We start from the raw sequence: 13425 nt of genomic DNA, 5'->3' as shown, positions 1-13425 counted from the left end.
GGGGTAACGGAGCGGCAGAGCGCAGCAATTCCAGGGTGAGAAGGGCTGAAGAGGCGTTTGTGCCTCATTTCTGCCTGGAGAGCGTGCGTGCCCGTCTGCATCCAGAGATGGCATCTGCGAGGACGCCGAATCCGTTTGTGGCTTTTAATTTCAATCCATAAAATTCCAGAGAGACATCGCCTCCTCCTTCCTTGTCCATTCTCCTCCCATCACCTGTTTTGGGGGAAGAAACTGTGCCCTCCCCAGAGGAAAGGAGCGGACCACAACCTCATCTCCAGCATCCTCAGCGACACGCGAGTGGTGCGAACCCAGATGCATCTCAAAACCCAGACTCGAAATAAGAGGCAGACCCAGCAGTTTGTCCATTTGTTTATTGTCGTTCAAATACTAAAAATCCCTCACAATACAATATACAGTTATTGATTTCAGATTCTTCTGCCATGGAAACTGTCTATCAGGTTTTAGTGGGAACTTTATTTTTTTTTTAAATTTTTGTTTTATTATCAAAGATTTAGAGTCACAATAAATACGAGTGACAAAAACATACCCTGCGCTGGCGTAACGTTACTCTGTTACACTCCTTTGTTAGATGATTATAAAGTCTTTTTTTTTTTTTCTTGTTTTAAAAAAAGCACAATGCAAGTTATTTCGCTAAATGCAATATACAGCATAACTCTGCCTTAAGCAGACAAACACTACTGCGGTTCCTTGAGGTCTTTTTGCATTATATATATATATTTATATATTTATATATTTATTATTTTTAAAAAATGCCTTCTGTGCCCCCTCCTTCCAAAAGGAGAAAGTGACAAATGAGCCAAATAGGGTTTCTGATGAGACCTGCCTGCGCCTGCTCCGCTCTACTCACTTCTGCAGCCCAAGTCCCCCATTTTCCATTCTGAACTGTACTTTGGTAAATTCTTTTTTTCCTTAGTAAGCAAAAAAATGTGACAACTAGGTCTGAGAACTCAGAGGTAAATGAACGGTTCCCTAAAACAATGATAAGTGTCTATAGAAAAAAAACCCCAACCCCAAACTATCTCGAATTTAAGATTAACCAAGAGTCTTCCTCACTATTACAGCTGGAATGCCATTTACAGGATTCCCTAGAATACAAAAATTAGCAAAGTCACCCTTTACACGAACTGGAAAAGCCGTCCAAGTTGACTGCGCTATAAAAATAAAGGTTCAACCAGGCCACTTGTCGCGTTTCTGAGCAAAAGGACTGCAATCTCGCCAACGCTCAGAAATCAAACAGATAATAAATTAGGTTATAAAAAAATAAAATTAAAAAAACAACAACAAAACAAAAAACCACACAGCTCCCAAATTGCAACACGGGTTTCAAATGAAAATCCGGGGTTTATTTCACAAGTTGCTAAAATCTAAGTACAATAGTCATTTTCATTATTACTGTATTATAAAATCTTGTAGTCGCAACGTCTCAAAGAAAGGTTATATGGCTTGCAAGAACCAACGCTGCTCTAACCCTCTCCCCAGGAGAGGGGGGAAGCAAGCAGCATCTGAGCAATGTCAAACCAGCTCATGCAGCAGTTTGCAGCGAAGCAGTGGAGGGTCGGGGAAACAGGACACGATGCCGGATACTCCACCTGAATGATACCGACTTACAGGTTAGACTGTCGAGCAGCACGTTCAGTCTCTTGTTCTGAGGGAGCTTTAAGTAAAATGGTCTTTTTCCAGGAGAGGGCCGATGAGGTGACTTTCGGACAGCTCTACAGCAGAACTAATAGCCCTTACGGAGGCAGGAATCCCAAACATGACAGCAGTAGAAATAAACCAAAGATTTGTTCTTAAAAGCGTGTCTAATCCCCCCTCCTTCGCAATTCCCAAACGATTTAACCTTTAGGGCATAACACCATTACGTGAATATTCCATCTAATTGAGCTTTTCTGTTTGTTTGTTGGTTTTTCTTTTTCTTTTTTTTTCCTTTTTCTTTTTTTTTTTTTCCCCTTCTTTTTCTCTGCGAGAAGGGGAACATACAGATGGGGAGGAGGAGATTTGGAAAGACCGTAGCAAGTGTTTTAACAACTCTCTCAGCCTAGCCTGGTACCTTAACTAGCCCAGTTCAACATCACTCAATGAATATGCAGTTTTTACTACAAAGGAAGAAGCAATTCTTCTGGCATTTAACACGTGTATAACCACTTAAGTCTTTTCCTGGTGCATTTATCTAAAACTTTGCAGAAACACATATGCAATAAATATATCCTCCACGTTACCTGCAACACTCCAAGAACCACAGATTAAAAACGATGTCAAAACTGGTTTGAATCCCGACAGCCTAATATCCATGTAGTATTTTCTGTTCGCTTACAAAGCCTTCAAAATAATTCTACCCCAATATGTAAGATATTATTTGTAGGGTTTTATTCTACGTTAAATGAAAACAGACTGCAGTCCAGCATTGCTGAGGGAGCAACATTTGTAAGACAGTATGTGCAGACTCATTTTTTATTTTCAGTTCCAAATCTTACAATAAGTCTTCTCAATTATTTTAAAGCTTATTTTAAGTCTCCCCTATCTATTGTGCTGAAATTAAAATTTACAAGCTGCTGTACTGAACTGGCAGTATCCAAACAGGTTTTGACATAGCTTTTAAAACAGGCAAGTTTAATATGTCTGCCCCTCTTTCCATTCCCTTTTTTTCCAGCATCAGCTGAAGCTAAAGCCTACCCCAACACTGGAAAGAAACTGCGAAGTTGTCCAGGCTTCCCAAAAAGGTATTTGAATTTTAGTTAGAGAAGTTTTGCTTGTTCTTTTTAAACAAATGCACTCTTCCCAAGTGATTTAACAGCGCTAGACATTTGCATCAATGATGAGATAATGCAGGCATTTGTCAGAAGAGAGAAAAAAAAAAACCCAAAAAACCTGCACACAGGTAAGGAACTGAAACTTTTTCATAATATTTCAAAGTGCAAAAATAAAATGCACTCAATTTCTCTCTCCACATCTCCCAATCCAAAATATCTTGGAATGAAAAGAAAAATTAAAAACTCAAACCAATTCCTCTCATCCCCATTTAGCTCTTAATATACATTTGTAAAACAAACAAAAAACAAAGTCAAATTGAAATTCTAGGGCTTTATACAGCAACAAATACCATTTTGCAAAACTAGGTTTTCTATGCTACTGAACAGTTTTCAAAGTATCTAAATACCGATATTCACACAACAGAAGAGGGGCTAAAATGAACGAGTTTTCTTTTTCACTATGCAATAGTTAGATCTGAAGGGGGACAACCCTCTACAGTTATTGGTTTAAAGTTAGATCTAACAGCAACTGCTAAGAAAATAGATTCAGCATAGACTGAATAGTAACCCCTCCCCCCTTTTCTTTTATATATAGATATATAGATATATATATATAATTTTGCAAATAATTCTTATCAGCACTACTTCTAGTACTGATATGCAACATAAGTAGTAAGGCATGTATTTCTGCCACTTGAATTCAACTTTAATTTGGGAGAAGCACAGGGAAGAAGGAGGGAAGATGATGAGAAGGGGAAAAAACAAAACAAAACAAAAAAACCTGGACCTGATGGATTTGGGTTTAACCTGTGGAATTCCCAAAATATATTAAAACCACGTAGAAACCTGTCCTTAAAGCAGGGTTACCTAAAGCTCTATCAAAAATGAAATACTGAAGTGATGGACAGAGGAGCATGCTTGGTATGCCTGGAAGAACGGAGCTCTAGAGGGATCAAGGTAGGCAGTCCTGCCCCCAATGTGCCCAACGCGTGCTGGCACAGTCACCGGGCCACCGCAGCACGAACCAGGAACGGCCGCTTCTCGGCAGGTATCGGCAGAGGAAGGAGCCTGCGACCTGACGGCAGCCTCCTAGTCCTCTGCTCCCTCCACTCGCCCTTTCTGATTGCGTGCAGCTTCTGGAATTCCTTTTTTTTTTTTTTTTTTTTTTTTTTTTGAGTAAAATTGCTCAAAACAACAACAACAACAACAAAAAACCCTCCAAAAAGAAAATAATCAAAAAACAGTTTCACTTTCAAGTCTCTGGGAAAATATGAAAGGCCCAACTGCTCTTCGCTGAATTAGAAAGACTGAACAAAGGTGTTTGTCTATTCAGTAAAGTAGATTTTAGACTAGCAACAGTTCGAAGTCTATTCAAAACAGAATCCAACAAAAGTGAGAGACTCCTGCACTGGTTCCCACCTACCAGACGAGTTTTGGTGGCAGCCAGTCCCTTAGGAAAAAAAAAAACCCATACTCAACTGGAATTTGAGTTTGCACTTATTTATCATTAGCTCATCATCAGAAGATTTGGAAACATTATAATCTGTCAACTGCCTTCCTGGCTGGAGGAGGGGCAGGGAAGAAAAGCAAACATGAACTCGGCTCACTAAATGCATCTGCAAGATCAGGTTGAAATTCCTCTCTCCTTGAACTGACATCCACGCTCGATCGCGAACAAACACCATGTTCCTGGTGAATGGGTAGTTATTAATAAAGAAACCGAAGGCAGAGAGTCATTTAGTCCTCCTTTTGTGCTGGTGACAAAAAAAATTTCCAAACTAAATACATAAAGCCCAAAAAAAAAAAAAAAAAGAATTCTTCCCCTTCCCTGACAGCCTTCATCATCAGTCAATCACAAGAATCTGATAACCAAATGAGCTTAAGTCTTTCCCACCCACGTGGTGTCATTTTCTCATAGCAGGGACAGCAGCACTCGATGGGATGAGGAGTGGTCTTCTTGCATCCTATAAAGCCTGGGGCATATCCAGCTGGGATTAAAGCAGATTCCACTGTAATGTGGTATAAAAAGGATGGCAGAAACAGGAAAAGTCTTCCTCTCAGGCATTTCTCTGCATTATTTCCACGTGGCAGACTGTGGGATGGACCGTGGGGGAATCATATCCAGGAGATATTCACGCTGGCGGTCTACTGCTGAAGACGACTTGTGCACAGCTAAACTAGGATTAACAAAAGGTAAAGCCCCACCTGACGAGATATAAAAGAGAAGAGAGAACAAGTGTCACAGTATGATAAAAACATGAGACAAAACAGTGGCAAAAACACACTACTCATTTCACCCACATGAAAACGGATCATCTAAGCAAGCACAGGGCACTATTGGCCACGAAGGTCAGACACCTTCAGAAGATGAAAGCTTCCAAAATCATCCGAACACATAGGAGCAAGATTTTGTACCAGAAATGAAGATCTGAGCAGGCTAGAGCTCTCTGCAATGAAATCATGTTTTAAATGATAAATTAAGCTGTCAGGAATGAAAAAAATCAAAAGAAATCCATTCAATACTGGGCAAGAAAGTAGATCTCAAAAGAGCTAGTCGCTAGAGTGTTTCCTTCCTGGAGATCCTAATTATCACTTAAGAACACAAAGGACTCTTCAAGTCAGATTCTTATATATAAAAAAAGACTGGATTAGAATTTATAATTTCCATTTGTTCGAAGCAACAGCTTTAGTTATTTCAAATCCTGAGGAACGCTGGGAGTGTGCACTGTAGCCTTACCTAGAGCAAACACATCTATTTACTGTATGTTGCTTTCAGCAAACAGAAAACACCAGTCAAAATTAAACGACTGAGTTAAACTCCCAGAACAGAATGACAAATTCCTGCGGCGCAGTACAGACTCAACGATGACGTTACATCTGTTTAGTCTCTTTATAAATGTGTAAAGCAGTAGTTTTTATTTGGTACCACCACCCGATTGCCCCTTTTGATGAGCATAAACCACACCAAAAGCAAGTGCCAACACCACCACTAAGAGCAAAGCCTCGGTACCATCGGGCTTTCATGCAGGAAGTGTCAAAGAGAAAGCATCCTTACCCAAAGAACTATGATTGTTGGACAGAGTGCAGCTAGTAAGTACAAAGAAAAGAAACTTTAGAGAAAAATCTACCTGTATTGATGGGAGTCTTCTTCCAGGCGGCAGCGCTGCCCTTGCTGACAGGTCTCTCAGCATGCTTACCTGGCCTACTCCCAAGTGCTGCTGCAGACGATGCATTCTGCAACTTGGGTGACTGGCTAAATGCATGCAACACTCCTCGCGGAGCTCCAGGAGGACCTCGAGACATCTGGCTAGAAGTCTGGTGAGAGAGCAAACGGTAAGACAGGCATAGCAGTTCTCTGTCTCTCAAGTACAACAGCCTTGACGAATCTTTACTGCCCCTCTCTCCTTTCTTGGCTTCTTCTGCCAAGTCTGGAATGCATTCCTATAGTTTCAGGGCTGAAAACTTCCAAGACATCTCTACAACAAAATAAGAATCAGCTTTCTACCTCTGAAAGCACCTGTAAGGATGAGGAATTATAATCAACTGCAAAGCAGCAAAAAAATGTGCTGTGTAAGCACCTCCACACACAGGCAGCACTCCACTTCGCTGTCCTAAATAACCAGTACCTTGATAATTCCAACTCAAAGCAGCACTTAAGCAGCTCCTGTCTTCCTCCCATTGAAAGGTGGTTCTACAAGGTGTGCAAGATCCTGTCCCTATCATGGACGGTTGCTACCATCACCTTAAAACTTCACAAGCAACATTATGTGTTCCTGGCTCAAGCCAATTTTTTTTTTTTCTATCTTGGGTCAATTTACTCTTGTGTATTTGGCACCAGAGCACCTTTTTCCATTTGGTACATCCTAAAAAAATTCAGGAACAGACTTTGCAGGATATGAGTTAAACACCCTGGATAATTACAGTGACTTTACAGAAAAGCACCACTCTCTTCTGCTCTTCCGAAGATAATTAGAGTATCAGGTCCCCACCTAACAAAAAACCACTTTAACCAGCCCGGTTTTAAGCTTACATTCAAACACACACACCGTGGAGCTTAAATAAAGCGAGTTCATGCACCAATTTCATGGCTGCATACCAAACACTTGTGCTTGGAGCCATGGGACCCTTGTCCCATCGTCACCAAGATCTGGCTTCTGGTGGACGGAGCCTTACCTGCTTGAGCGAGTGGTGCTGCACTATAGGGTCTGACTTGGTCTGTACAGGAGACGCAGTCTGTTGCAGTATCCTCTGCTCAATCTCCTGCTCTTGCTGCAGTGCTTTTACGAAGGCAGCCTTCAGTCGGTTAGTGTGCTCAGCTTTCAAGGCCTTTTTCTGATTTGATGTCATGCAGGTTTCACACATAATGGTTCCGTTCTTCTCCTCCCTCCAACGGCAGGTGAAGTCAGTCTTACACTGAGCACACATATAGGGCTCGCGAGATGATACAGCAACCGAAACTTTACCTGGAGAACACAACCAACTTATCTCAGCTCCATCTGTGGCTTCTATGAATGAATAATACTTGAGAAACCTCAAGAATATTCCAGCATAAAAAAAACCCCAAAGCAATCCCTCCACCTTTAACTCCCCTCTGTCTGAAGCCTTTCACATTACTAAATCTTTAAACTCTTTTACTTCCATGAGTGTGTGCATAGGTATCCAGCAGATACTTCTTTAGATACTGGTTAGAGAATTTAGTGGTGATGGACAAACAAGTGGCTGATAGGAAGTCAACAGCTCTGGGGAGAACTGGATGCATTTTAGAGAAATCTTTACAATCAGTGTCTAGCCTGTGAGAAATCCTAACTTTCTTTTCTTAGATTTTTTTTTTTTAGAGTTTTTTTTAGATTAAAAAAAATATTAATAAAACACTTGAAAAATTATTAAAGGAAGTGAATCCTAGATTCGACGAGAGTACGACAATTTAATCCTGCAAAGCCTGAAACTCCTTACTGCCTGCTATTGAGATAAAAATCCAGATGGGAAAGTTCCTCAAAGGTGAGAAGAGAACCATTTTTAACGCTACCTCACCTTGAGTTTCCAGCAAATTCTGCACAACTTCTTCCAACCCGACTAAGTAAATGAATTCGTTATTAGCTGCACTTGGCAGGAAGTTCATCTCTGGTGCAGGCGGCTTAGGAGGAGGGATCTCCAACAGCGTCTTCTCCAGCTGCTTCCGCAAGGCGAGCTTGGCGGCGGCTTGCCGGCTGGCCGGCGAGTCGTTGGAGTTGACGATGGAAGCGGCGCTGGTCGTAGTAGCATTAGCCTGAGCGGATGTCACGGTTGTACCTTTGATTGAAGTTGGTGAAGCCTGGGAGGAAACACGACACAGCTTAGTGACAAGTGCCAGATGGTTCGGTGCTTTCGAGACACGCGCTCGTCTCCATCGAGAGGGAGGGAACCAGCCTTGGCTCTGACACTGCGCGGGGCTGTTTGTGTGCGGTGAAGGCTGGCTGCTTGGGACTAGAGCAAACCGCCTGCCTCTAAATCTTATTTTTGTAGGTGACCAAACAGACCACAATACATACGTTCATTGCAACACTGTACCTGTCATCTAACGCTCTAAAGAACTTTATTGTTCTTTACTGATCATTTTTATAAGGCAGTTTTAGAAATTCTGAAGAAAAAAAACCAAAAAGGAGTCCTTTTCCTTATGATTTTGTCAAAGCACTGACTTTAAATTGTTTTCTTTATCTACAGCACTTGTATGCCAGTATCAGTGGTCGATGTTAAGTTGCTGCTTCAGTATCTCTCGGTGTGTCAAACAGGAGCACTAACCCATTTTGAGCTCTGTTTACCAGAACACTCATTTACGCTTCTTAAGGGGGGGGGTGGGGGTGGGGGGGGAGAAAATTCTAATCGACAGCTTCATATTGAAATACCAAATCTGAAATGAGGCACAAAATTCAGTTCACTGAAATATGTATTTCTTCCCAATACTCTGTACTGTTTTTCTTCATTCCTGTGCACAGGAGGTGAATGTGAACAGAGAAAGGGACTGCATGGGAAGAACAAGGAGCAGGACAGTTGTAGTGATAAGCAACCACATCAGTTAGATGACGGCAGGCCACACCAATTAGACACAGTAATCAGACAATCAGTAATTAAAACTATTTATCTGTTCCTCTGAGATGAACGTTACGTTTGGCAGAAAGTATCTTATGGAACTCACCTGCGGGATATTGACAAGCAGGCTGGTGTTGGGGACGTTGGCGACGCGGATCAGACCCTGCTGGATAATTCGCTGTCCCTGAATTTGTACGCTGGGGACCGATGCCCGCGGTGCCAGCAGCAGCGGAGGCGGCCCCGTGCTGGAGTGCTGTCGGATGTTGTGGATTTGCTGGGAAGACACAGAAATGGGCTGATGCAATGGTGCCATGAACGATGGGGAGGATTAGATAGCGGGGAAGTAAGTGGTGGAAGTCAAATGGGATGACATGAGACAGTGGAAATGAGGCAAGGCAGGGAACGCAAAGAAAGCGTGATAATTAACATCCATGTCCAAATGTGATGTTTTTCCCTTTCCCTCTGTCAAAATGAAACAAGTAGAATGTAACGTGAAAAACGTATGTGAGGCCATCACATTACGGCCAAAACTGTAATGTGCCAAATAATAATAATAATAAAAAACAAAACAAAACAAAAAAACCTCCCTAAGTTTCCAAGTCAAATTTCTTTCAAAATGTATAGTTGTTGAGCTCGTTTCATTTTAAAGGCATTAGGAAAGCTATTTCTCAGAATGAGTTTTTCCTCCATAATCAGAAGACAAAAAACGAAATACCAAATCTCTACCTTCCTCCTCAATGCTGGCTATGCAACAGATAAAAGCAGACCTTTCACTGCAAAATAAATCCTCATTTAACAAGGAAATTTTTTTTTTTCCTGGTATCCCACGGAAGTCATAATTTTACAAGACCGTATCAAATTGAACATTGCTTTCCTACTCCTTTAGTGACACCACTATTTTCTATTAGAGGTGATAAAGACCCTGCAAAGCAGCACTTTCAGACTTCCAGTCGACTATCTCATTTCAGCAGCTCTTACTCAATCGCAAGACAGACACAATGAGGGAAAAAAAAAAAGTGAGTTTTAGCATTTGAAAAGGTGAAATTGATATGACAGAAATAATAATGAGGGGGAAAAATGGAAGAACGAGGGATTGCATTTCATTTCCTCTGCTGCCGCTCTCCTAAAAAGCGGGTGAAGCTGGAAGCCTGTAAATTAACTTTCATAAGAAAGGCAAACAAACTGCTTTGGCACAGCTAAGGGAAGCAGCTGTGCAGGTAAGACAGTATCCTGCATCACCACAGGATTGTCTCATGCTTCACTGGAAGTGTTATGGGATAGCACAATACGCAAAACTGGAACACGATCCAGGATCTTTCAGTAGCAATACATCTAGCCACAATAAGAAATCCCAGCAAGAACTTCATACGTTCCTTCCAGACAAGCAGAAAGATGACTAAGAAAATAGTTAAGATGCATTAAGGAAAAACAGAGCGGATCTACCACAAGGTAAATACTTACCTGTGCTCCTCTGACAAGAGGTGGCATTACTATCTGTGTGTTTTGCTGAGTTCCCAATTTTGAAGAAGTCTGCTGCCCTCCACGGACCAAGGGAGGAGGAATAACAGTGCCTGGTATACGTGTAGAAGAGGTCTGCAAAACAAAAAATAGTTTACTCGCATTGTTTTGTTCTGGTCTATTTATACGCATGCTCTCTTCTGCTGCTTAGCGTGCCGATAAAGCAGTATCTGAAATCTTACGCAGCAATACAGACACAGGTAAGGACGCGATGGCAGTCTGGCTACACGCTCAGGGATTGTTTTCTCTCATCCTGCACAGGATTTAAAAGGTAAAGAGCAGTCCTGAACAACATTTTCATCTGCCCTCCCACCGCTGACATTCAATAACTCAAGAACTGCTGTACTGAGACACATCAAAGAGGCACGCCACAACCCGAGTACGAGAACAGGGGCTACACGAGAGCAGCTCTCCTCTCTGGCTGATGTGATGGATGCAGTATCTGTCTTGAGCCAATGGAAATACTGAAGGACAAGAGATGGCCAGGCTGGCTTCAGTGAAGTTAGTGTCCAAAAAAAAAAAAAAAAAAGAAAGAAAAAAAGTGTATTTTGGGGGGAGTAAGAACACAGGGAAACACAAACTGCTGTCTTCAAGGAGAAGCATAGGGCAGGCAGAAGTTGGAGATGCAGGAACCCAGGGAGGTGAGCAGACTGGGCACATGCATGTATGTGGGAAGGAAAAAAAAGAGACAGGAAAAGGGGAAAGCTTTAGAAAAAATGAAAAAGAAAAGGAGTCAGGCTAAAGAAATTTGAAAAATTGCTGCCCATGCTTTTTGGGCTGCAGACTGCATTACATCCTCAAAGTTCCTCATGCCGGTATAAAAGGTGATATGGTTTCATGCATCACTTACATGCCTGCAGACCACTAACACTACGCAATCGAGCTGGAGAAGCACTCACTGCTCAAGAACAACAAACCTCTCCATCCCACTCGTGTGGCCTTACACATCTTGCCACTTCCCTCACTCAAGCCCCAAACTGACCATCATCTGTGAATGAAGACTTCTAAAAACACTGAAGCTCCCACTTTCATGAGTTACCATGTGTACACAACACGTACATATTTAGGCAGGTGGGAAGTTTTAAACACTTCTGTTATGCCTTTCAACTGAAGACCAAATGTTAACTCAACTCCTACACACAGGAATTAGTAGTTTTTACAGTCAAGCAAAAGCAGATGGAGGTTAGGTTAATTTGCCCAAACACTGCAAGTTAGACAGAGTAACTTCAATTCTGGATTCTTAGCTCCCAGCTCTCTGCTCTGTCCAACCAAAGTTTCGCTGTCTGATCGCTGAAGATTTAACTTGTGGTCCAGTTCCTCTGAAAGTGCTGTCTTCAGTGAAGGCAACTTGCCTCAAGGAAGAGATTACTCCAACTGACAGATTGCTTTAGGTTTTGTGAATGTTTCCTAAATGGATAGCAAATTTACCCCTTCCCCTCGAGTATAGCATTCTAGGGGATTTTGAAATGAAGAGTTGCCATTTTCCAAGTGAAAGCATTTTGTGCTGAAGCAGTTTTGAAACTTGTTTTGAATTAGCCCAAGGTAAATAACCAGAAGTGTTTTAAATTTAAAAAATGTTTTAAAGTGAAACAAGATACTAGACACTCAAAAGGAAGATTAGGTTGACAGATGTCAATTGCCTCTGCTTTTTTTTTTCTTCCCCAAGGCTTTCCAACATTTCATTTAATTTAGTCTGACCAAGATCTTTCCTACCATCATGTGCCATTCAGCCACCAAGCCAAAAGAGAAAATCAGATGATTCACTCAGCTCTTACAGTTAATCATACTGAGGGCACAATTAAGTCTCTTGAGGGTACGGCAACAGGCTGCCACAGTATTTCTATGACATAACTCCATGGCATTCTCTTTTGCCAAAGGTCGTTAGTACCAGTATGGATGATGTATTTATCAGCAGAGTGGATCAGGATGATCAGCCACTGAAAAATAAGTTTATGAGAGTTATCCCTGTGTGACATCCTCCTTTTATCTCCCACCCCAGTCGTTCTTAAAAAGCTTATAGTGGGGTTTCGGGAGTTAAAAAAAAAAATTCCACCTGGCTCCAAGCCATTAATGTGATGGGACTGTCCTTCCTGTACTGTGCACCTTCTTCTCTGCTCCATGCCCTAAACCTGGCAGCCTGGCCCACCCCACTGACCTGGAGGGACGGCTTGCCAGCAGGAACGCTCTGCGGTCCCCGCACCAAGGGCGGAGGGGTGGCCACAGCACTCCCAGAGGAACCAGCAGGCTGGAAGAGGAAAAACCAGAAAGAAAGCAGACGAGTGTAAGGCTGTAAGCAGAATTACAGAAGCTAAGGGAATAAAAGCGTTTACCTCCTTGCGCCTCAGTAAGAGAATCTTCAAAGACTGTGGTTTTCCCCCTCCCCCATCCCTTTCTTCCTCCAAGCATCTCAACATGCATATTTAAATGAAGAAATTATTAAGTAAGTATAGATAAGATTATACCAGGAAAATAAAAGAGTCTATACACCAAAAGCAGAGCAACGTGGAAATCTATTCTAGCAGTCTCAGCTTAGAGCCCACTTCAGTCTTACCCACCATTACTACTAGTCTCAACTAACTAGGTTCAAGCATAATGCAAAGTGAAAAAAAGTTTAGGAAAAAGACTTCTGATATTAAGAAGTTTAGGATATGCCATTCCACCCTAGTTTAGTTCAAACATCCAGAGCTCATTGCTCAGCATTCAGCAGCAAGTTGAGCGATGCAGGTACTTGCATTAGTTTTAATCCCATCTACTGAAGCACTCAAAAGTCCAGGAGAAAGACACCAATAAAACAACCAAAACCAGCCAGGAGAGCTGTATTAACATCCATCTGCACCGTCAAGTGCACTTAAATCTACACATCGCCCCCATCACAAAATCCATCAAGTCAGCATCACACGCTGTAAGATAAAATCGTTTAGTTGCCATTGTTGCAGATACTTGAAATTTAGCCTGTGCCTTGATAGCAGCGCGTGGGGTGTTCGCACGCCCCCTCGCCCCCCAGCCTCCTCTGCTCTTCTCCCTCCACCCTCCACCTCTACCCTTCAGTGCCAGCATGAACGGCACATGT

General features: G+C 42.1%; 1 protein-coding gene across 6 annotated transcripts in view; it reads right to left on the bottom strand.

Annotated features, from left to right (window-relative positions):
- Nucleotides 1-3880: 3880 nt before the first annotated feature.
- GATAD2A (GATA zinc finger domain containing 2A) overlaps nucleotides 3881-13425 on the bottom strand; it is a 64663-nt gene continuing 55118 nt past the window's right edge. For 5 of the 6 annotated variants that reach the window (XM_072845692.1, XM_072845694.1, XM_072845691.1 and 2 more), the window contains 6 exons: nucleotides 10299-10430; nucleotides 8944-9132; nucleotides 7803-8082; nucleotides 6945-7234; nucleotides 5900-6086; nucleotides 3881-4976 (listed from right to left, as the gene is read on the bottom strand). In XM_072845692.1, coding sequence (XP_072701793.1) covers nucleotides 4846-4976; nucleotides 5900-6086; nucleotides 6945-7234; nucleotides 7803-8082; nucleotides 8944-9132; nucleotides 10299-10430 — 1209 coding nt within the window. In that variant the 3' untranslated portion in view covers nucleotides 3881-4845. The remainder of the gene's footprint in view (nucleotides 4977-5899; nucleotides 6087-6944; nucleotides 7235-7802; nucleotides 8083-8943; nucleotides 9133-10298; nucleotides 10431-13425) is intronic. The other variant, XM_072845696.1, reaches the window with a different exon arrangement.

The sequence above is a fragment of the Ciconia boyciana genome, chromosome 24 (genome assembly GCF_034638445.1).
Source record: "Ciconia boyciana chromosome 24, ASM3463844v1, whole genome shotgun sequence".
In the NCBI taxonomy this organism is placed as follows: domain Eukaryota; kingdom Metazoa; phylum Chordata; class Aves; order Ciconiiformes; family Ciconiidae; genus Ciconia; species Ciconia boyciana.
Note: the sequence above shows the minus strand (reverse complement) of the source record. Positions and strands in the feature narration are given on the sequence as shown.